General features: G+C 41.0%; 1 protein-coding gene across 2 annotated transcripts in view; it reads left to right on the top strand.

The window, feature by feature from the left end:
• The first annotated feature begins 16,388 nt into the window (after positions 1 to 16,388).
• FRK (fyn related Src family tyrosine kinase) overlaps positions 16,389 to 23,814 on the top strand; it is a 68,951-nt gene continuing 61,525 nt past the window's right edge. Inside the window, exons 1-2 of one of the 2 annotated variants that reach the window (XM_070733382.1) lie at positions 16,389 to 16,497; positions 16,583 to 17,322. In XM_070733382.1, coding sequence (XP_070589483.1) covers positions 16,946 to 17,322 — 377 coding nt within the window. In that variant the 5' untranslated portion in view covers positions 16,389 to 16,497; positions 16,583 to 16,945. Of the gene's footprint in view, positions 16,498 to 16,582; positions 17,323 to 23,814 lie in introns of those variants that run through there. The other variant, XM_070733383.1, reaches the window with a different exon arrangement.

Here is a 23,814-nt window from a genome sequence, read left to right as displayed (position 1 = left end):
TATAAGAGCCTTCAGGATGAGATAGTAGAACCACTTAAAGAATTATTTAATAAAATACAAGAAGGAAACAGGATCCCTCCATCATGGAAAACAACTTTTATTTCATTAATTCCAAAAGAAGATCAAGATCACACTCAGCCTAAGAATTATAGACCTATATCACTGCTTAATATAGATTATAAAATTTTTACAAAAATTTTAGCTAACAGACTGATGCCAATTATGCAACAGATAATACATAAAGATCAAACAGGTTTTATACAAGGTAGACAGATGAGAGAGAATGTTAGACAAAATTGTGAATATATTGGAGTATCTTAGGAGAGATATTCAGACTCCGGCGGTGTTAATGTTTTTAGATGCTGAGAAAGCGTTCGATAGATTGAATTGGCAATTTTTGGAAAAGATACTTCAAAAGATGCAAATGGGAGAATATTTTACTCAGTCTATTAAAGCAATATATAAAGAACAAACTGCACGGATAATAATTAATGGGAATTTAACAGAATCTTTTCAAATTGGTAAAGGTACAAGGCAGGGTTGCCCATTATCACCGTTATTGTTTATATTAACTTTGGAAATGTTGTTAAATAAAATACGTAAAGTAGAGGAAATAAGGGGGGTTAAAGTTAAACACCATGATTATAGAGTGCGTGCATTTGCAGATGATGTGGTGGTAACATTAACACAGCCTCTACAATCTACTAAGGTATTAATGGAAATTATCAAGGAGTATGGAAAAGTATCTGGTTTCAAAATTAATGTGGGGAAAACCAAGATGATAACAATAAATATGACAGGGAATCAAAAAGAAGGTTTGGTAAAGGCAACTGGGTGTGAGATTGTGAAGAAAGTAAAATACCTGGGGGTTTATATTTCAGTAGACAATGGAAAATTATATAAGTATAACTATGAAACTTTATGGTCCAAGATACAGATAGAGATGGATAAATGGAAAAAATTGCAATTATCATTGCTGGGGAGGATAGCGGTAATCAAAATGAATGTTTTACCCAAATTTTTGTTTTTGTTTCAAATGATTCCAATACTTAAAAATGAGTCAAAATTGTTGGAATGGCAGAGAGGAATTAATAAATATGTATGGCAAGGGAAAAAAACCCAGAATAAAAATGAAAATAATGCAGGATATGAGAGAAAGAGGTGGCCTAAAATTGCCTAATTTGAAATTGTATTATGATGCAACAGTTTTGGTAGCTATAAGTGACTGGGTAAACTTAACTAATGAAATGATATTGAATATAGAAGGGTATGAATTGTTATATGGCTGGCATGCATATTTGGTTTATAATCAAAAGGTGGACAGGATTTTCAAGAGCCATGTACTAAGGAATGCTCTGTTGCGTGTCTGGAGAAAATATCAAGGGATAATGGATTATAAAGTACCTATATGGGTGGTGCCCAGACACGCAATAGAAAATACTAGTATAGAACAAAGGCAAGATGTTGTAACATATAAGGAATTATTGAAATTAACTGATGGAGTATTACAATTAAAATCTTTGAATGATTTAAAAGAAGAAGGATTAGTGCAAACATGGTTTCAATATGCTCAGTTGAAGGATAGATGGCAAAAGGATCAAAGACTTGGTATGGAACAACAGGAAGGACAATTAATAAAACAAATTAAGGACCAAGGTCCAAAGCACATAAAAAGAATATATAATATACTTATAGAAAAAGACTCCGAAACAGAATTAATTAAGGATTGTATGATAAAATGGTCATAGAATTTTGAGGAAATGATTACATTAGATACATGGGAAGTAACTTGGGTAAGAAATGTTAAATTCACACAAGCTCAAAATTTGAGAGAAAACTTTTATAAAATGTTTTATAGATGGCACTTGGATCCTAAGAAGTTGGCTAGTATGTACTGTATCCTGATATACAGCCTAAATGCTGGCTATGTGATTGTATGGACGCTACTTACTTTCATGTGTGGTGGACATGTGTAAAAGTAAAAGCATTTTGGATAAAAATATTGTGGATTATGCAAAATGTTCTTAAGAAAAAATTGAAGTTTATACCACAGTTGTTCTTATTAGGTATTATCACAGACTGTACAAGTATAGAGACTAAATTGATATTGAATCTAATAACAGCAGCGAGACTCTTGATTGCCCAATATTGGAAGAAGGAAGAGTTACCCACAATTCAAGAATGGACAATAAAGGTCATGAATCTAGCAGAGATGGCGAAGATATCGGCCTACATGAAGGATCACTCGAATGAAAAATACATATTGGACTGGAAAAAATGGATTGATTATATTCAAATGAAATATCATTCTAAAAAATTTCAAATAGCATATGAATAGTTTAGGATTTTTATTAGTATAATGAGCCTAAATGGATTTGGGTGTGAAGGTAGTAGAGTCAGGGAGGATAATAGATAATATAGAATTTAAGTACGTATGATTTTGATTTTAAGGCAATTGATAATTTGATTTCACTCTGGGAAGTTCGAGGAGGGGGGGAGGTTGGGGGGGTAGGGCGAGGGGGAGGGAAAGAGATTAGTGTAACTGTTTTGGGGGGAAACTTTTATATGTTTTTTCCTTTTTTTTTGACTCATTTTATGTTTCTTATATAATTATGAGTGGTTTGTAAAATGAGAAATAATGTTTGTAAAGTTTCCTATCATTTTTTCAGTTTGTATAATTGTGATAAAAACTAATAAAACTTCTAAAAAAAAAGGCAATTTCTTCAAAAGAATATTAGAATTCACATATGAGAGTGTATCTTTTTCTTTTATGTACACTGAGAGCATATGTACCAAAGACAAATTCCTTGTGTGTGCAATCACACTGTCCAATAAAGAATTCTTTTCTATTCTATCTATTCTATGCTAGTTTCATTTTGCTGAAGCCAAAGAAAAAGTTGCTATATTGTTGAAACTTTAGTTTCTTTTATTTATGTATAAAATTTATTGGCTGCCCATCTTATCACAAGGTAACCCTGGATGGCTTATAATCATGAAAGATTGTATACACACATACACAAGCACACACTATATGTTTCTCTCTGTATGTGTGTAGTTAATTTGCTACACACACCTGAATTGATGGCAAAAGGATGGAAAATTATATATTCCTTGTGCTACAGCTGTCATTTACATCATCTTCAGCAAAATTGCATGGGAATCTTCAAATAGTCAGCAACTCAGGCCTTAGGCAAAAATTGAATTTGGGGAATTTCTGGCCTCCAATAGCCTTTTATTCAGCAGTCTACATTTTAATCCATTAAATGAAACAAACTTTCTGTAGAAAATCAGGTTTGTAACTAAAACAACAAATCTAGATAACAATTTGTATGACAGACATATAACGGTTCTAGAGAACACCTGCAATAAAATAGAAAGCTGCAATAGCCTCTTGCATAATACAATTTCCTTTTTAGCATCCACAAACAGTGATTAAGCAAGGCATTGCTTGCTGCAATGTGTGGACAATATCACCACCCCTTTGTTGCTGCACCTGTTAGGGTTTCCCTATAAAGTAAAAATTAGTGGGAAATACCTACATTCATTCTTCATTTTGTTTTTTAGATATTTTCCAAGAAGGACATGCAGATAGTCTTTGACTTATGATCATAATGGAGCCTGCTCATTAAGGTTGCATGTTGTGAGGACCATCAAGTGGAAGATCTCACTTAATATTTCTCCATCCCTAATCTCCCTGATCCAGTTGTTAAATGAATGTGTGAGTCAATAAGTGAAGTACGGAGTGCTTCAGTGATGGGATAGATCCATGAAGGGTTAGCACATTCTCCAAACCACCCTTCCCTTGCTCCTGAGGCACTGGGTACTTCACTTCCTGTTCCTCAGAGTTCCCCAAGATAAGGTAATTCGCAGAAGGAAACACCATCTATTTGTGGAGTTTCTGAAGCTTCTTTAAAAAAAACCCAGTTCCCTACAGAGTCTCATGAGAAGTAGCTACTTGCTAGGAGAGGCCAGTAGCTTCAAATAAGCTAAGCCTTGTCTTGCATCTCATTGCATCACCCGAGTTCCTCTGCAAAAACCAACAGGCAGATTGGCTGCTGCTGTGCTCTGGAGCTGGGTGAGGAGGAGGCCAAGTTCTTGGAAGTCCTTTTGGGTGGCCAGACGGGAAGTAGTTCTCAGCCCTCTCAGCCCTGCTGGTAATTTCTGCTGCCCAACTTTAGGCTCCCTTGCCTTTCTGCAGCCAGCTTGGGACCAAGTCAAGGACCTCGGTTAATAACCATAGCAATAAGACTTAGACTGAAACACAACTGAAATTCGCAGCTGCCAAAGAATCTGGGTCTTTACTGACCTTGGAAGGATGGAAGGCTGAGTCGAACTTGAGCTGGTGAGTTTTGAACTGCCAATTGCAGGCAGCTGGCAGTCAGCAGAAGTAGCCTGCAGTACTGTATTATAACCAATGCTCCACCAGGACAGTAATGCATCCCCCTTCCCCATCCATGGCAGAATGGAGGGGGGAGGGGGAGGGAGGAGAATCATTTCAGAATCCCTGTAGTTGAATGCAAAGATGAATAAAAGTGGTGGGGGAGCACTGCAGCAGCCATTACTTTGAAATCATTACTTTTGGGGGGCGGGCTGGGGCATTTTGTCATAACTTTGAATGGCTAATCCTAGCTCTGTTCCAAGTTGATTTCCTACCCTTGATTAATCCAATGCATCTTGAAAGTTGCAGCCTCCCTCAGTTCCAGTAGGGGAAAAAATCAGATTTGTTCCTGTCTAGCCTTGTAGAAAATAAATGATTTTTGTAGTGAGGCATAAGATGGAACCCTTCAAATCAGGCAATTTTAATGTCTTATTGGAAAGCATTTCTACCGCACACCAGGACTGTGAACACATTTTAAAAATATGGTCTCTGCACTAGGCTTACCATCTAAAATATTTGGTCCAAAAAGGAGAAAATGATGGAGGAAGAAGAACAGAAAAGGAAATTCCATACATTCATTCATCCATCCATCCGTTCATTCATTCATTCATTCATTCATTCATTCATTCATTCATATCATTCATTCATTCATTCATTCATTCATTCATTCATTCATATCATTCATTCATTCATTCATTCATTCATTCATTCATTCATTCATTCATTCGTGATAATTATATGCCACCCCACTCCAACAGGACTCTGGACGGCTAACAATAATCATAACTACTAAAAACAGTATAAAAATATAACAATAGTAAAAACATCAAGTAATATGGAATACTTAAAAAAACTAAAAACTATGCATACACTCACTAATTCCTAATCCCTGATCCTAATAATTAATGTTATGATTCTTATGCTACTTAGCTGGAGTTTCCTGATGGAATGGCTGCTGGCAACATCTGATTTAGGAAAGGGCCTGAGGCAGCTGGTTGAATGCTAGAATAGCTTTGCTTCTGCTTTCCCCCCTCTCCTCTGCAGCTACATTATAGTGGCAGTGGGTGAAATAATTCAAATGCAGAATATACAAACCAGCTTAGGTAATTGGTAGCCTTGGACATTATTCATTTTGCAAATACAGTTTGTGTTCTCCATAACATCATCTATAAGTAAACCTGATAATAATGGATATTTAACCTACATGTTCGAGGATATTTCAGAAAGTAAATGCAAATTAAAAAAGGCTCATGTAGCAAAGGAAGCCATTTTATTATTGTTTTCCAAAATACCTTTCTAAAGTATGGCACCAATTAATGTGCAAATAAGTGTTCTATATTCCTGAAATGCAACTGTTTCAACTATATTAGACCTGTGATTTAATTATGCACACACATACAGCCAACACGTTAAAAAATGCATTCAAGGTTTTTCCTCCATTAAACCAACTTCTAATTTGTTTATGGAATTATTGTCCCTTGCTTAGTCAAGAAAAGCATGCTTTAGAGCTGTGTTAATCATTATAGTTATTTTGTATAAGTAAACAACCTAAGCAGATATTATGTTAAATGGAATAGGGTTTATTGGAATTAGAGGTAATGGCAGGCTTTTATCAGGAAAATGTTTGTAAAGAATGCATACCGATAGGCCACAAACTGTGCATTTAAAACAACATAAAATGCTATAATTTCCAGAAGAGTTTATGTACAATGCTAACAGCAGTGAGCAGTATATAGAAAACCGAACACTTAAATTGCTAACAGTTATTACATTTTTGTATAATCCATTTAATTATGTCTCATTTAAAGTAGCAGTTTAGGCCACCCAGCTCTTGTGTTCAAAAAGAATAATCAAAGAACTATAATCGCATATCAACATGTTAGTCAAATTGAAAAACCTTCCATATAAACAATAAATAATACCATTGTATGAGGAATTTCAAGTGAGTAGAGCAGTATTTCTCAACATGACAACTCTTAAGATGTATTAACCTTCCCCAGTTAGGAGAAAATAGGAGGGGAAAACCTGGTTTCTGTGCATGTGTAGAAGGAAAAAAACAGCCTCTGCATGTGCGCAGAAGCAAAAAAACAAAATGGTTGGTTCGGGGATGGGGAAGGCCTGAGTTGCTGCCTGTTTTATGGACCCAGGCCACCAAGTTACTACCAGTTCTATAGAATCAGCATGAACAGGGAGGAACCCATCTCTGCATCTTAGTCAATCAAGTCATTAGAATAAAAGAAGAGGTGTAAAATATCTCTGATTTTAGATGAGAGAAAAAAAACTCTCTCTAGTGCTGGAGTCTGAAGATTCAGAACAATTATAAGTTGGAATTTCATCAGTGCATTCATGTGTATTGTTTCTGAGTCTTGGTACTGATCTCAAAACATATTCACAATGCAAGCAGTAGGAAAAAGGATTTATCACATCTATTTATTATGTTAATAAGTGAAGTAGACCCAGATGCAGGGTTCAAGCAATCGGTACTTTTATTCAGCTCAGAGAACAAGTGACAGCTCAGCAAGGCAAAGTGACAATTCAGCGAGTACCGACTGACTCTGCCTGGAGAAACCGCTCCTTTTATACATTTGCGGTTCCCGCCAAAGCTAGAGCCGGCCGCGTCTGAGCCAATCAGGAGCGACTTCCTGCTTCGGCTCAGACAGCGCTGGAAAGAGGAACAAACTATTTACAGGAATACAAGGTAGCCATTACAGGATACAACACCCCTCCCCTCATAGTTGGACACATCCATCATGAAAGCCATGTGACAAAGTCGTCCAATCGGTGGGGCCTCTGTGGAGCTCGCGCTGACCTGCGCAGTTCAATTTCTCCTTCGACACCGACTGTGGAGGATGGCTCGCCGCTGTTCTCCCGGCGCGGCGGACTTGGCCTGGCGGGCCCAACGAAGGCTTCGGAGGACGAGGATGGCTCGGCGTCGCTGGATGGTTCCCCCTGGCCCGATAAGTCTCTTTGCGTGTTTCTTAACTCGGGCAATATGCTAAAGTCTGTTGAAGGGGGAGAGTCCATGTCAGCGGTTTGTGGCAATTGATTTTCTGTTCGCTTTCGAATGTGGTCTATGTGTCGTTTCCACAAACGACCATCCTCTAGTTTTACAATATAAGTTTTTGGTGCATTTTGCTTAACAACAATTCCTTTCATCCAGTTTACATTTCCATCAAAACTTTTTACATATACATGTTGTCCCAAATACATTTCTCTTTCAGGTTTTACACACATTTGGTTATTATTAACACAGAACCTTGGGTTCAACCTGTCTAGTGGTGACCTCAATTTCCTCCCCATCAATAACTCTGCAGGGCTTACATGTGTGTGCGAGTTAGGGGTAATATGTTGGGTGAGTAAGAATTGGTCCAGGTTTTGTTGTACATCCCCAGGGCCTGACCTGCGCAATGCCTCCTTTGCCACACGAATGTAACGTTCTGCCAATCCATTAGCCCAGGGCGAATAAGGCGAGATGAGGGCATGCCTGACCCCTAGGCCATCTAGGAACAACTCGAATTGTCTGGCTGTTAGCTGTGGCCCATTGTCAGACACTAAGATATCTGGGCAACCATGGGATGCAAACAGTCTACTCAATACCTTGATGGTGGCACTTGTGGTTATGTTGTTCATTGCTATTATTTCCACCCATTTGGAGAAAGCATCAACCACTATCAAAAAATACTGGGACCCCACTGGGCCAGCAAAGTCAATGTGGATTCTTGACCATGGACCAGCAGGCTGCTCCCACTCAGCCGGAGTTGTTTTGGGGGGACTAGGTCGTGACTCTTGGCATGGTTCACATTTTGAAACCCAACTTTCAATGTCAGCATCCAAACCTGGCCACCATAAATGCCCCCTTGCTAGGCTCTTCATCCTGACAATCCCAGGATGACCCACATGTAACATTTTGAGTACCTTTTCCCTTAGGCTTTTGGGGATGATCACTCTATCTCCCCACAGCAGACAACCCTTTACATAAGATAATTCAAGTCTTTTGTTTTTAAAATCACATAATTCAGGTTTCACAACATCATTTTGCCATCCCTTTAGTACACAGTTCACCACTTGTTTAAGGATTTGATCTTGCTGCGTGTGTGCAGCTACCTCTTTGGCCGTGGTTAGTGGGTTATCCTCGAGTTCTATCATTAGTACATCTGTGGAAGGAACAGGGTCCTCCACTAAGTCTGTTATGGGGCACCTGCTGAGGCCGTCTGCGTGATTGATTTCCTTCCCCCCCTTGTGGGTGAGATCATACTGGTACCCTGAGAGGAAAAGAGCCCATCTGATTAGTCTTGGAGACATAAAAGGCGGAGTGGGCTTGTTGGGGGCTAGCAGACCTAGTAGGGGCTTGTGGTCAGTGACTAGTTCAAAACTTCTCCCAAAAATATAATTGTGAAATTTCTTTACCCCTGCCACTAAAGCTAGAGCCTCCTTGTCTAACTGGCTATAATTCCTCTCCGTGCTGGTCATGGTTCTTGAGAAAAATGCTATTGGGGCCTCTGTCTTATTAGGTAGAACGTGAGCTAGGACTCCTCCTATGCCGTACGGCGAAGCGTCGCACGTGAGCCTAATGGGTAGTGAAGCACTATATTGGACTACTACACTTTTAGAAGTTAATAATTGTTTTATTTGGGAAAAAGCTTCACGTTCAGTTTCCCCCCAGGTCCAGCGAGCTTCCTTCTGGAGTAAACGATGAAGAGGCTCTGCTACTGTTGCCTTCTGTTTTAAAAAAACGGAATAAAAATTAAGGAGGCCTAAAAATGCCTGCAGCTCATTCTTATCTCGTGGCTCTGGGGCTTCTCTGATGGCTCTCAGCTTCTCTGTTGTGGGGTGGATACCCTCTTTGTCTATTTTATATCCTAGGAATTCTATACTGTTGGTTCCCCAGACACATTTATCAGGCTTGATTCTTAAACCTTTGTCCTGTAATCTCTTAAGTACTTCCCTTATTCTTTTGTTTACTTGTTCCTGGTTTTCCCCTGCAATTAAGATGTCATCAAAGTATGGAATGGCCCCATTTACCCCTGACAATAGGCGTTCCATAATGCTCTGGAATATCCCTGGGGCTATGCTTACCCCAAACTGTAACCTCGTGCATTTGAACGCCCCCCTGTGCGTTACAATTGTTTGTGCGTTTGCTGTTTGTTCATCGACCGGGAGTTGCTGGTAAGCTTGCGCAAGGTCGATCTTTGCGAACCTTTTCCCCTCCCCCAGGGAGTGTAAAAGTTGTTGTACCACCGGGATGGGGTAGGGGTGGTGTTGGAGTGCCTTATTCAGGGTAGATTTGTAATCAGCGCAAACCCTTAGAGAACCATCTGGCTTCAGAGGTGTAACTATGGGAGTTTCCCATGGCCCTTGTTCCACAGGGACCAAAATACCTTGGCCTATGAGTTTATCCAGCTGCAGGTCTAGTTTGGGGAGAAGCGGAAGGGGGACCCTGCGGGGCTTTAGCCTGACCGGTGGGACCTTGGGGTCAATAGAAAATGATATAGGGGCCCCCTTATACAATCCTAAGGTGGGGCTGAACACTTCAGGGAACTCTTTCACAAAGTTAGGCATATTATCACAGTTTACATTACACACACCCGAAATTTCGATCCCCAATGGTTCCATCCAAGCTAAGCCCAGAAGAGAGTGCTTAGCCCCCGTTACAATAAGCATGGGGAGGGTACATTTAACATTCTTGAATGCAATAGGTACATTTGCTGTTCCCAGGACCGAGATTACCCCCCCTTGAAAATCTCTGATCACTAAAGAGGTTTGATTTAGATCAGCTTTAGACATATTAGGCATATACAGTTTAAACTTTTCCCAAGGCATGATGGTATATCTAGATCCCGTATCAAGCTCCATTGAGCAAGGCTGGTTATTTAGTAACAATGAGATAACAATTTTAGCCCCCTTTTTTGTTGCCGTGTTATTCACGGAAAATTGAGAGTTACCTCTATAGTAGTCGCGGTTAGCGGCTGAGTAGTTTCTTTGACCCGAATTGCGGAACGGTCTCTTTTCCCTCGATTGGGGGGTCTGGTTTTGTGGTCGTTGGTATTGCGGTGTGGTGAATATCTCTTCTGGTGCCGTTGCTCTGCATGCGATGGCGATGTGGCCTCGACGGTTGCAGCGGTGGCATGTGGCGTCTCGGAAAGGGCATCGATGGCGCTGGTGGTTTCCCCGGCAGCCCGCGCAGGGGGCTGGGTGAGTAGCTCTGTGGTGTCTCGGCTGGTCTTGTACCAGGAAGCAGTTGTCCCCGTTGTGGGCTGGTTGGCTGGGGTCGTCTGATTCTGCGGCGCTGGGAGACGCGGAGTCAATCTTGGCAATGAGTTTTCTCCTCCCGTGTTCTTTCAATTCTCTAGCTGCTGCGTCGGCGGCTTCTGCGGTTTGCGCTAGTTTAATCACGGTTTGTAGAGTCGGCTCTTCTTCGGTGAGGAGTTTATTTCTTGCTGTGGCGCTTTTCATGCCGAAAACCAGGGCGTCGGTGAGGCGAGCTTCCGGGTCTTTAAACTTGCATTGGGCAAGTACCGTTCGAAGTCGCGTTGTAAACTGGTTGATTGACTCAGTTTCCTTCTGAGCCATCATGGAAAATTGATGCCGAAAGACCATGGCTGGTTTGGTCGGTTTGAAATGGCTCGCTAGTTTCTCTTGTAGGACGTCCCACGCTACGGTTCTTGCTTGCTGCGGTTCGGTGAGAGTTTGGGCGAGGCCACGGATTTCCGGGCCGCAGTAATTCAGAAAAATAGCCCGTCTGCGATCGGCTTCGGCGTCCTGTATTCCCGCCGCCTCGAGGAATATCTCGAAGGTGGCCATGTATTCGTCCCAGGACGTCTTTTCGGGATCGAAGAGTTCCGGAGCCTGGCCGATCTGGACTTTGTTCATGATGCACGCGATGTTTCTTCCGTCCGTTCGTCGCCAGTGAAGTAGACCCAGATGCAGGGTTCAAGCAATCGGTACTTTTATTCAGCTCAGAGAACAAGTGACAGCTCAGCAAGGCAAAGTGACAATTCAGCGAGTACCGACTGACTCTGCCTGGAGAAACCGCTCCTTTTATACATTTGCGGTTCCCGCCAAAGCTAGAGCCGGCCGCGTCTGAGCCAATCAGGAGCGACTTCCTGCTTCGGCTCAGACAGCGCTGGAAAGAGGAACAAACTATTTACAGGAATACAAGGTAGCCATTACAGGATACAACAATAAGGATTTGGGGAATAAGTTTTCAGAGTGAAAAAAAATGGCTCAGTTTTTTTTTATGCCCTACAATGGATTTACAATGTTATGAATTTGGACGCTCCAGTTACTATGAAAGGATAATGTACACCAGTAAACTAATGAGAGGCCTGCTTAGCAAATTAACTAACAAAGAATAATGTTCCCTAAAGACTGCAATTCCTCCTTCTCTAATCTTTGAAAATAAGATTTCTGCTTTTTATTGAAAAACTTTTCAATCTGGTGCTTCCTAAAAATGTTATACAGTCACAGTTGATTTGACTGCATAGGATGTCTTTCTTTCTTTCTTTCTTTCTTTCTTTCTTTCTTTCTTTCTTTCTTTCTCTTTCTTTTTTTCTCTCTCTCCCCCTCCCCCTCTCTTTCTTTCTCTGTGTATTATGCTTGCCTTTTTTATAAATAAAACATATGTAGTATAGTTGTATATATAATTCAAAAATAATTTGAAAGAAATGCTTTAGACCTTGCATGCACACAGCACTTTCCTAATAAATCATTAAAACGTCAACTACTGTTTAAAGAATGGATTCATTAAAGTTGATGTGATTCTGAAAGAGTAAGCAGAGTGAATCAAGGGGATTTCAACCTGTTTTAAAGCCAATATGTGTAAGCATCCTAAGAGTACTATGAATGGCAGTTTATAACCAAATTCAGCAGAGAAGATTTTGGATCTCACATATGTTCATTTCAATATATGTTTCGCCTTTTCAATCATATATGTATGAATTTCTTGGTAGGCTACATACATAGAAAATGGAACAAACCCGAGTTATGTTAAGTACCAACTATGTACAAAATATGGGACATTTTGATGTGGACACAATTTTTTATTAAAATGCTATAGTTTTCAGTCCAATTTTGACTTACAAACAAGTTAAATGTAGGAAAATAGACAAATAGTCCACAATTGTGAGATTTATTTATTTATTTTATTTTTTATTTATTAATTAATTTTGTCAAATATGTACAAGATAACAGGAATAAATATAAACATGGGTATTAATACAGGAAATGGGTATAAATAAATGGGGCCAGTAGGAAAGGGACGGAAGACACGCTTGTGTGCTTATGCATGCCCCTTATAGACCTCCATATCAGACAGTTTAAGGTTAAAGTTATGGGGGGGGGGGATTGAGGATGTATAGAGTCAGGTAGTGCATTCCAGGTATTGACCACTCTGTTACTGAAGTAGTATTTTCTATAATCGAGTTTGGAGCGGTTAACATCGAGTTTTCATTTATTGTGTGCTTGTGTATTATTGCAGTTGAAGCTAATTTAGTCATTGACGGGTAACATATTGCTGTAGATAATTTTGTGTACTATGCTTAGGTCAGACCATAGGTGGTGTCATTCTAGGTTGTCTAACCTTAAAATTTCAAACCTGGTGGCATAAGGTATTTTGTTGTGATCAGAAGAGTGAAGTACTCTTCTGATGAAATACCTCTGGACTCGCTCAATTGTATTAATGTCCAATATACAGTGCAGATTCCAGATAGATGAACTGTATTCAAGAATTGTTCTAGCAAAGGTTTTGTATGCTCGAGTTAGCAGTATAATGTTACCCTAGAAGAAGCTTCACAAGATAAGATTTACAACTCTTAATGCCTTTTTGGCAATGCTGTTACAATGAGCTCTGGCACTTAGATCATTTGAGATGAGTACTCCATGGTGCTTGACAGAGTGAGGATCATCTATGACGTCTGTATTTGGTGTTCTGATTTTTTTGACCAATGTGTAAGACAGAGCTTTTCTTGGTTGAGATTTGGAATTACAAATTATTTGACATTTCTGACATACAGCCAAAGTCTCTTTGTAGAGCAGCAGCATTGTCAGTGTTGAATAGTTTTACACCATCAGCGAACAGGATGAAGTTGCTTATAATATGATTGAAAAGTTATTTATGTAAAGTATAAAGAGTTTGGGTCCTAAAATACTGCCTTGGGGGATACCGCTGTTAACCGGTGCAGGATTTGATATGGTGTTCCTTATTTTGACTACTTGTTGCCTGTTTGACAGGAACGCAAATATTCATTTATGCAAGGATCTGGAAATGGCATAAGAGTTTAGTTTTAACTGTAGTTTGTCGTGTACTGTACCACCGAATCAAAGCTTTACAGGGTGTAAATTACATCTACCCTGGTCGAGTTGTGTAGTCCATAGGTTTTTGAAGTGTAGGGGTTGAAAATTACAGGACAAATTTTTCCTCAAACCAAAATGCTTGTTTGAGAGTAGGTTATTTGACTATAATTGAAGGGTAATGGATTGGTTTATGATTGATTCCAAAACTTTGCAGGTGATGCAACTCAGTGAAATTGATCTCATATCAGCATGAGTTAAATATAACATGCTACAGGAAGCAAAGGAAAGAGTGGGATTGGGTTCACCACATTTGAATGTGTGCTTTGCAGCTTGCTGTTGGTTTGGATCAGAGGTGGGTTTCACCTGGTTCACATTGGTTTTATAGAATTGGTAACAAACCGCTGGTGATGTCATGGAGTTGGTTCTGTCAATGCCAGTCCATGCATGCTGCCTTCTTTTTTTTGTAATTTTTTTTTTTGGGGGGGGGAGATTTTTCCCCCCTGACCAAGTGCACAAGCTGAGTTTCCAGCACTGGGTATGCATCACTGTTCTGTCTGGGTCCCCCCAGATGCCAACACCAACCAAAAAGAGTACCAGACACACTGGTAAAAAGAAAATGCAGTTTATATAATTCAAAGCAAACACAGGTAACAAAACCTTTTCTTACAGACAGGAACACTATGAAGCTTCACAGAGGTTTCATGAAGGCCAGGCAATAAAACAGGATTCTTGCTGGCAAAAACAATGCTGGAGATGATAAAACCTACGCCTCCCCCAAGTCTTCCAGACTTCTAGGCCACAAGCCAAGATCAGAGATGCCAAGAATTGAAGCAAGGTCACAGGACTCCTAGTTGATAACTCTCCACAAGACTGTAAGGGTGGGCCTGCCTTTTCAACCCTGCTGAGGAGAACCACACCCAAACCCAGCTGTTGCCAATTCAGGGATGGAAATACCTTTCTAATTGACTCTGTCTTTGAGCTGCACGTCGCTGCCTCATGTCTATTATAGCCTGTGTGTCTTCATTCAATGAATCCAGGCTACTAGCTGGGGAGAGCCCCCCCCCCCGGGGGTCTCAGGCTGCTCTCCCTCCTCCTCTTCCTGACGTTCCTCTCCCCCGTCTGCCTGGTCCTCCCCCTCCTGTTCACTGTCCTCCTCCTCTGGGCATGGATCCGGCAGAGATCCAGCCGGCCCCTGAGGAGCCTCAGGCTGAATCACAACACATCACCATCTTGTTTTTGGCTTTTTGGGGGGTTTTGGTGAATTTTTAGCACTGTGCATGTTGCATGGCCATATGCTTCAGGAGGAAGCAAACCATAGGTCAGGTAAGGTAGAATCCACCACTGGTTTGGATGAGAAACAGAAGATTTCTATAGTTAGAAAGACATGATATGAGATTTGGGAGGCATGGATATGTGTGGTACAACAAAATCAAAGTCAATGTTTTGTTTTGTTTTTTAAAAAACACATTATGTTAGGCATGCCATATTGAGAATATGGAATAGATATAAATCCAGGTTGTACCTGAAAATACCTTTGGGCCTCTCAGCACAAAAAGCATATTGTACATGAGAAATAATAGGCAAGTACAACAGACTAATTTGTGAACTAGAAATTTGTCAAGGGTAATGTTAAATAAAATCAAGAGAAGAACTGGTGGCAGGGGATATGGAAATTTGAGACAAAAGTATGCAAATGAATGTCTGATAAAGTGGGCTAAAATTTTGGTTATAATAGACAGATGAAATGATAGAAAAATATGCGATTGAAAGAAATGAAATTTACACTATGTTATCATTTTAAAGAGAATTTTTATAAAATGAAATATGACATATGTCACCAGAGAAATTGACTACAATATATAAAGGTGCTTCAAATTTATTTTGGTAATGTGAACCATATGTTTTGCCACGTTTGGTGGACTTATAAAAAGAGTTAGAAAATTCTTGATGCAAGTAGATATATTGATTCAAAGGACTTTAAAGATTACTATAGAATTGAAAACCAGAAGGTTGGGTGGTTTTTGTGATTGACAAACAATTGGAAGTATGGCAAGGAACTTCATTTTTTTATATGATAATTGTAATGAGATTACTGTGTGCACCTGGACAGAAAAATTGGACATTGCCCACGGTGAGGAATGCTTAGTTAAAATAAGAGCTGGATCTTGCTGAAATACCTAAACTGACCTCTTTGATCAGGATAAAAAACAACAAACCGCATTTATTGCTGACTGGAACTCTGTTATACAGTAAAATGAACATTCTGTGTGATTTATGGTTTTGATAACTAGAATAGAAAGAAGACCGGTTCTCTGTAACCAGAGAGTAAAAACTAATCTTATAATTGTACTTACACCTGTTGTTAAGAAAATTGAAAGCTACTTCTTTGTATCTTTTTTCTTTTCTTTTAATCTTTTCTACTTTTAGCACTCTTTTTAATTTCTTTTTCTTCCTCTATATTACTTTGCATTACTTTTGATTTTATTTTTATAAAAAGTTTAATAAAATTATATAAAAGAGAATTCATGCCAAATATGATAACAATAACACATTTATTTATACGGTACAATGATTTTGCAGATTGTTTTATTTGTGGTATGCAGAACAGAAGGGAGAATGCGCCACTCTGTGTAATAAAAAGAGAGGCAGAAAGAGGAGAAACCAGGAAGTTCATACAAAAGAAGTTTGTCCACATTTCAGCTTATTAACACAAAAGGTCAGTCTACTTGGTTATTCATTACCAAGAGTGACACGGTTTTGATCTCTCTGCAGTAGTTACAGTATATCTTTGCGAGACTTTTAAAGAGGAGGAAGAAGGTAGAAGAAAGGTAGGGAGATTTTGCTGGGGGGAAAAAATCTGTGCTGCTTCTGTTTGGTTATTTTATCTTTATCTTTCTTTCTCTCTCTTTTTAGCTCCCAGGAGATTGGCTCAGGTCTTTCTGAATGATCAGAAGAGGAAGTGAAAAATTTCCCTGACACAAAGATTTGCTTTTCATTGCTCAGGTTTCAATCCAGAGCGAGTAACCACAACACGAGGAGGAAACTCTTGGAGAAGATTTTTCTTTTTTAAAAATTGAGAGGAAAGAAAGTCCAAGTAAAAGATCTTCCCCAATCCCAGCAAAGTTCCTTGGCTTTTATCTTGCTCAGAGGGGTCGAAGGATGAGTTTGGAAATGACAGCTAATGAAAGAAATAGCTTTCATGGATTTGTGAATGTGTAACCAGCGGGGATAGGAGCCGGAGGAAAAAAAGGCTGAAGAAATTGAAGCTAGCAAATAATGGGGAACTGCTGCCAGAAGAACTGTGCAAGTCTGGAGTCTTACGTGCTCTGGCTTATCGAAGTTTGTGATTGCAGGTCAGGAGGGAAGAGCGGCGATGCAAGTGGCCCTCCGGTGGTAGGACCACCGATATCACATCCACTCAGAACGGTAGAAAAGAGCTGCAGATTTGTTGCCTTGTTTCCTTACCAAGCCCGGACAGAGGATGACCTGAGTTTTCAACCTGGAGATAAGCTTGAAGTGCTTGATACCTCTCAGGAAGGCTGGTGGTTTGCAAACCTGCTTGTGGAGAACGGCCTTGCCAGACCTGGACAAAAACTCCAAGGCTATATCCCAGCTAACTACGTTGCTCCTGACCAGAGTATTGAAGCTGAACCGTAAGTTTTGATTCCAATGTAGAGCTAGAGGAAATTACAGGCAATCCAGCGGTGGGTCGCTCCCGTCTTGGCCTGATTCTAAGAAATGGTAGCATTGGCTGTGGCAGACTCCACCCACCCACCTGGGATGCTTTTGCACATGCACAGAAGCATCGCAAGCATGCATGAGCATGCGTGAACCGGTAGTAAAGGGTTTTAGAATCCACTACTGAGGCAGTTCTCAGCTTACAACTACAATTGAGCCCAATATTTAGGTTGCTAAGTGAGAAAATCATTAAATGGAGTTTGCCCCATTTTACAACTTTTCTTGTCACATTTGTTAAGTGAATCACAGCAATTGTTAAATTAGTAAAGTGGGTGTTAAGTGAATCTGGCTTCCCCACTGGCTTTGCCGCAGCCAGAGCTGCGCTGCTTCAGCCAGGGCCGCCGCCTCGCCCGCCAGGTGGCCCAAGCTCTGGGCGCAGCGCGCCACCGCCAGCTGGCACCAGGCTGTGTAAGGGAGACTCTCCTGGGCGCGCAGCTCCCTCGCTTTTAGTACCGTGTTTCCCCGAAAGTAAGACATATGTCTTACTTTTGGGGTACGGCTTATATTAGCCGACCCCCCTGAAACCCCCGATACGTCTTACAATCGGGGGTGTCTTACTATCGGGGAAACACGGTAATTTATCCTTTATTTTCAATAGAGATTGGGACTGAGATTATACTAGCAACCCATACAAATTATTTTTTTTTGCAACAAATATTAATGCTTCCCTTTCTCAGAATGAATATATTTGTTTCTTAAGGAATTAGTATGTGTGGATAGGTGTGTATCTTTGCTTCTTTAGGGAGGAAGAACAGAATAAACAGGACAAATGGAATCTCTTCTAAACCTCATTTAACAGTAACCACCGAGGTACCTAGGTAGTAATAAAGTGAACCCCTCTTGGAAGGTGTGGATTTTCTCTTCAATGAACAGGCTTTCTGGGCTGCAAAAATCTTTGGTTGTTGTTTTTTCTGCCAACATAACTTGAAAAGGTTAATTGTCGCCCTGGAATCGCTCAAAGGCACAAAGAGAGCAACTTTCTGTTTAACTGTGACTTGGAGGCATACGGAAACTGAATGGCTTTTAAAGTGGAAATACAATATCTATGCTCATTAGAAAGTGAAGCATTCCAGATATCCTGAGTTTTAGGATTGCTTTTTTAATTATTCAAATATTTAGAAAACTAGTTAGGCAATGAAGACAGGTGAGATTTAATTGCCGCTTGATTGTTCCTTCTTTATCTTAGTCCAGAAAGTTTGAGATTTTATTTGCATGAATACATAAACCAGGGCTGTAAGTTCCTTATTGCAATTTGCATTCATTACTGAATGAAGAAATACATGCTGAGGAAAATTGTCTTACTATAGGGAGTTTTAAGAAGTGGATATGATTCACTGGTGCATGTCTGCTCTGATTTTAAGGGCATTTGAGGATTTAGATGCTGTGCTTGTCTGTGTACTCAACTGTATACAATAAAATAAAAGCAATGTACAAAGTAATACATTGTGGCAAAAGTCATGACATAAGAACTGAAAGAAAATGTCATAGAGAAAGGGGAAAAGTAATTTCCAATTTTCTTCAATAGAATTACAGATGTAAAATATGAAATACTTCTTGCTTCAAAATTCATGAGCAGAATTTATGGGAGATCAATCTGCCAATTTTGAGCAGCATATAATTTCCCAACTTTTAAGTGGGATTAAAATCATTTATACAATAAATAAAAAAAACCCTCACCAACTAGAAGTTATGAGTTTCTACTATTTTCATTGGAACCAAGATATGGAACTGTTTAGCTGCTTGAGTTTAAAGAAAAAGTTGGGTAGAGTGAAATTTGAAGGAAATAAATATAATTTGTTGTCATTATATATGTTTCAATACTGTGTGTGAGCTCTAAACCAAATGCAGATCTGGAGCTTTAAGACTTCATAAATCCTGCTCATTGGTGCATGTCTCACTCTTCATCAGCATGTGATTATTATTCCTTCCTGTTATGTAAGTCATAAATCGTGAATATCCAGGAATGAGCCTTCTCAGTGTTGCTCACCTGTTTCTGGAATTCTTTTCTAGAGCAGCATTTCTGAACCATGGCAACTATATGACGTGTAGTCATCAACTCTCAGAATTCTGGGAATTGAAGTCCATACATCTTAATATTGCTAGCCAAGGTTGAGATACACTATCCTAGAGAGATTTCTTGGAATTGACTTTGAGAGCTGATGCTTTGAGGAAAAGACATTCTATCTCTGAGGGTTTTTCATGCCAACTTTTCATCATTGCTACAATTGTACTTTTTCATGAATAGCGTTTTGCCACCTGGCATATATTTCAATGCCCGTTCAAAATATTACTTACTGTTTTTTGTACATGCGATGTTTCTTGCTCTTTTTATTCCTCCTATTCTTCTCCCCTTCCTTTTTTGTTCTCCACATGTTGGTTTCTAAGGATTTTTTGTAAGATTCCCTGGGAAAATATTTGTTTGGAAGTATATTCAGATTCATATATACATTTTAAAAATAAATACATGAGAAATGAATGTGTTTTAAATATTACTGTTTGGTAAAACAAAGTAAATAATGTCTTATTGCTTAATTACTTGGCTGAAGTTAATTCAACACACCTGTTCTGTGCCTCACATAAACAAGGTTTTGTTGATATCAGTAGTCTGCTAGGTATTCTTGCTGTTATCAGAAACATACCAGGTGTGCGTTACTTGGCTGTTCCAGGAATGCACGCTGCCAATGGAAGCATCTACAGGCAAATGCATTAGGGAAAAAATGCTTATAATGACTTCTTATTCTTAGCACAGCCTTTTATTCCTGGAAAGGAAGCAATACTCTTTACATAATGACTATTTCTGCATGCTGGCTGCTCTCAGATATGGGCTTATCAGGCCAATCTTACCTCAGTTCAGGGGTTAAGCAGGATTGGGCCAGAGAATTCCCTGGATCATACTCAGGAGTTAAATGCTACTGGTTCGAGCCAGTTTGGTCATACCAGTAGCAGCAGCAGTGTGAGGCTCCGCCCACTTGCCCAGACATTGGCATTTTCTTTTTTTAACCCTCTGCACATGCGCAAAGTCTTCTGTGCAAAGATAATGGCAAAACTCTTTGTTATTTTTGGTTAGATAAAGAACCGGAGGTCTCCATGTATCCATCAAGATTTGAGTTTGATGCAAGCACATATGAGTGTGAAGCTCCGCCCACTTGTCCATGTGAGGCTCCGCCCACTTGCCCAGACATCAGCATTTTCTTTTTTTTAACCCTCTGCACATGCGCAAAGCCTTCTGTGCAAAGACAATGGCAAAACTTTGTTATTTTTGGCTAGATAAAGAACCGGAGGTCTCCATGTATCCATCAAGATTTGAGTTTGATGCAAGCCCATATGAGTGTGAAGCTCCGCCCACTTGTCCATGTGAGGCTCCGCCCGCTTGCCCAGACATCAGCATTTTCTTTTTTTTAAACCTCTGCATATGCAAAGACAATGACAAAACTTTTGTTATTTTTGGTTAGATAAAGAACTGGGGGTCTCCATGTATCCATCAAGATTTGAATTTGATGCAAGCACATATTTACCTCAGAAATCACTCTTTAAAACATAGCTCTGATTGCAGTTGATCCATGGCAAGAAAATTACAGCACAATAAATAAGTTATGAAGGTATATCTGAGGCTCACTCATCTCTTGTCATTGTGAAGAGCTAATGTGGATGTTAGAAAAAAGGATTTTTGAGGAGTTGTAATGCAACATGCCCCTCAAGTGCCTTGCATAGGCTACATTATTATCTATCTTAGTCGTTTCACACATCAGGGTAGCTAAACAATAAAATGCTTATTTTCCACAAAGTGCTACAGAATTAGCTGTGTTATATTTTTCACCTAATATCAGCAATTTCATTCCCCTATTAAACTGAGACAGCTCATAACATCCTTATTTACACAGTTCCTTTGTTATTATCTTTATCTAAACGTGAGAGGCAAACCTGGGGAGTCACACAATTTCATGAGTGCTATTCAGAGCTATTAATGAAGACATGCAATTCACAGGAAGGGTGGGCTTATGGATGAGTTTCATATCCAAACAAATCTTTTCTAATGCTCCAGAGATTTAGTAGTTCTTAGTCATTAAAAAAACCCATGACATGTTGATGATTAAGCTAAAGAACAAATCACATTGTTTAAGGACAGCTGCTGTACTTTTTCTTAGCTTAATTATCTATAAAATATTGTGAAATAGTATACAATAGTATACAGTATACACTGCACTGTATGTGCAGTGTTGTTTCTCTCTTTTTAAGCAAGGCAATTTCTGCCAGGAGCCCAAACTGATTTATTTATTAGATTTTATCCCATCTTTATTACTTTATAAGTAATATAAATATTGTGTTTTCCCCACAATAACCTGTGGGGTGGCTTGGGATGAGAGAGAATAACTGGCCCAAAGTCACCCAGCCAACTTTTCATACCTAAGGTGAAAACTCACAGTCTCCTGTTTCCTCATGCTAAAGAACTCTCCTAAACAACTAATTCCCACAGCACTATCTTATGCCTAAAAATATTTACTAAAACCCATATTGCTATTATCCTTCTCATCTTCTCATCTTTCCTATCACTTTCTCCTACTGGTATCTTATGATTTATACCTTGTTGTTTGTATCTTATGATTTATGTTTGTACCTTATGATTTATGTTTGTACCTTATGATTTATAATCTATGTCATCACTTTGTTGTTGGTGTGTACACTGAAAGCTTATGTATTGGAGACAAATTCCTTGTATGTCACACTTGGCCAATAATAGTACAGTGGTACCTCAAGATACGAAACCCTCGTCTTACGAACAACTCGTGATACGAACCCGGGGTTCAGAAAAAATTTGCCTCTTCTTACGAACTTTTTTCGAGTTACGAATGCCAAACCTGAACTTCCGGGTTCGGCGTTTGGAGGCTCTTGGGAAGCCGCCCGGCTGTTTTAAAAGGTGACCGCCGGGCTGGGGGGCTTCCCAGCACCCCACCGAACCCCGAACCCGGAAGTTCGGCAAACGTTCGGGGTTCGGGAGGGTGCTGGGAAGCCCCCCAGCCCGGCGGTCACCTTTTAAAACAGCCGGGCGGCTTTCCACGAGCCTCCGAACGCCAAACGCGGAAGTTCGGGTTTGGCGTTCGGCTTCGGGAGGCTCCTGGAAAGACGCGCTGCTGTTTTAAAAGGTGACAGCTGGGCTGGGGGGCTTCCTAGCAACCTCCCGAACCCCGAACTTTTGCCGAACTTCCGGGTTCGGGGTTTGGGGGGTTGCTAGGAAGCCCCCCAGTCTGGCTGTCACCTTTTAAAACAGGCGAAAGGAGCTCGGGCATCGGAGCGCGGCGGCAGGCATTGTTCTCCGGACCCCGCCCGCTCAGCCCCGCGGCAGCCCTTTCCCTCTCCAGGCTGCAGGGGAAGAAGAAGGGGACGTCCCTTCCCTGGCATTGTTTAAAAAGTGAAATGGGTTGGGGAGGGGGAGGATCCGGGGTTCCCCTTCTTAGCCCGCAGCCTGGAGAGGGAAAGGGCCGCTGCGGGGCTGAGCGGGCGGGGTCCGGAGAACAATGCCTGGTGCCGCGCTCCGATGCCCGAGCTCCTTTCGCCTGTGGCTCCCAGCCCACCGCCTCGCTGGTTGGCTTCTCCTCCTGCTCAGCCTCGCCTCGGCCTTTGTGTGCTGCTCCTCCGCCGGAGCTCTGCCGCGCGCCCCCCTTCGCAGCCCCCTCGCTTCTTGCCCCCTGGGCTTGGGGAGGGGGCGGATCCGGGATTCCCGCTCTCCCCAACCTTCATCGGTGTGCGGTGAAAACCGCAAACCACTTCTCGTGGGCGGGCGGGTGACTGGACCAGCATCCCCACGGAGAAGGGTCTCCTCCCTGGCGCCCCTTCCCACTTTTCCTTCCGAGTCCCACCGCGGTCCATTTCCAAAGCGAAGGGGGCAGGAGGCAGGAAACAATCGGTCGACCGGAGCAGCAGCACCGCTGCCGTCACCGCCATGCCCGGCTGTTTTAAAAGGTGACAGCCGGGCTGCGGGGCTTCCCAGCAGCCTCCCGAACCCCGAAATTTTGCCAAACTTCCGGGTTCGGGAGGCTGCTGGGAAGCCCCCCCCCGGCTGTTTTAAAAGGTGACAGCCGGGCGGCAGTGTTTTTTGCGGGTTTTTTTTGTTGTTGCACGGATTAATTGACTTTACATTGTTTCCTATGGGAAACAATGTTTCGTCTTACGAACCTTTCATCTTACGAACCTCCCCCTGGAACCAATTAAGTTCGTATCTTGAGGTACCACTGTATTCCAATACTATACAGTGATCCCCTGGGTATTGCGAGGGTTCCGTTCCAGGACCCCTCGCAATGACCGGTTTTTCGCGAAGTAGCGCAGATGGTGTTTTTACTTCCGCAGCAGCGAGGAGCTGAAGATTGGGGTTTCCCCACCGCCCACGCAAACTCCTCGGAAGCGGCGCGAGC

The sequence above is a fragment of the Erythrolamprus reginae genome, chromosome 1, assembly GCF_031021105.1.
Source record: "Erythrolamprus reginae isolate rEryReg1 chromosome 1, rEryReg1.hap1, whole genome shotgun sequence".
Taxonomy (NCBI): domain Eukaryota; kingdom Metazoa; phylum Chordata; class Lepidosauria; order Squamata; family Dipsadidae; genus Erythrolamprus; species Erythrolamprus reginae.
Note: the sequence above shows the minus strand (reverse complement) of the source record. Positions and strands in the feature narration are given on the sequence as shown.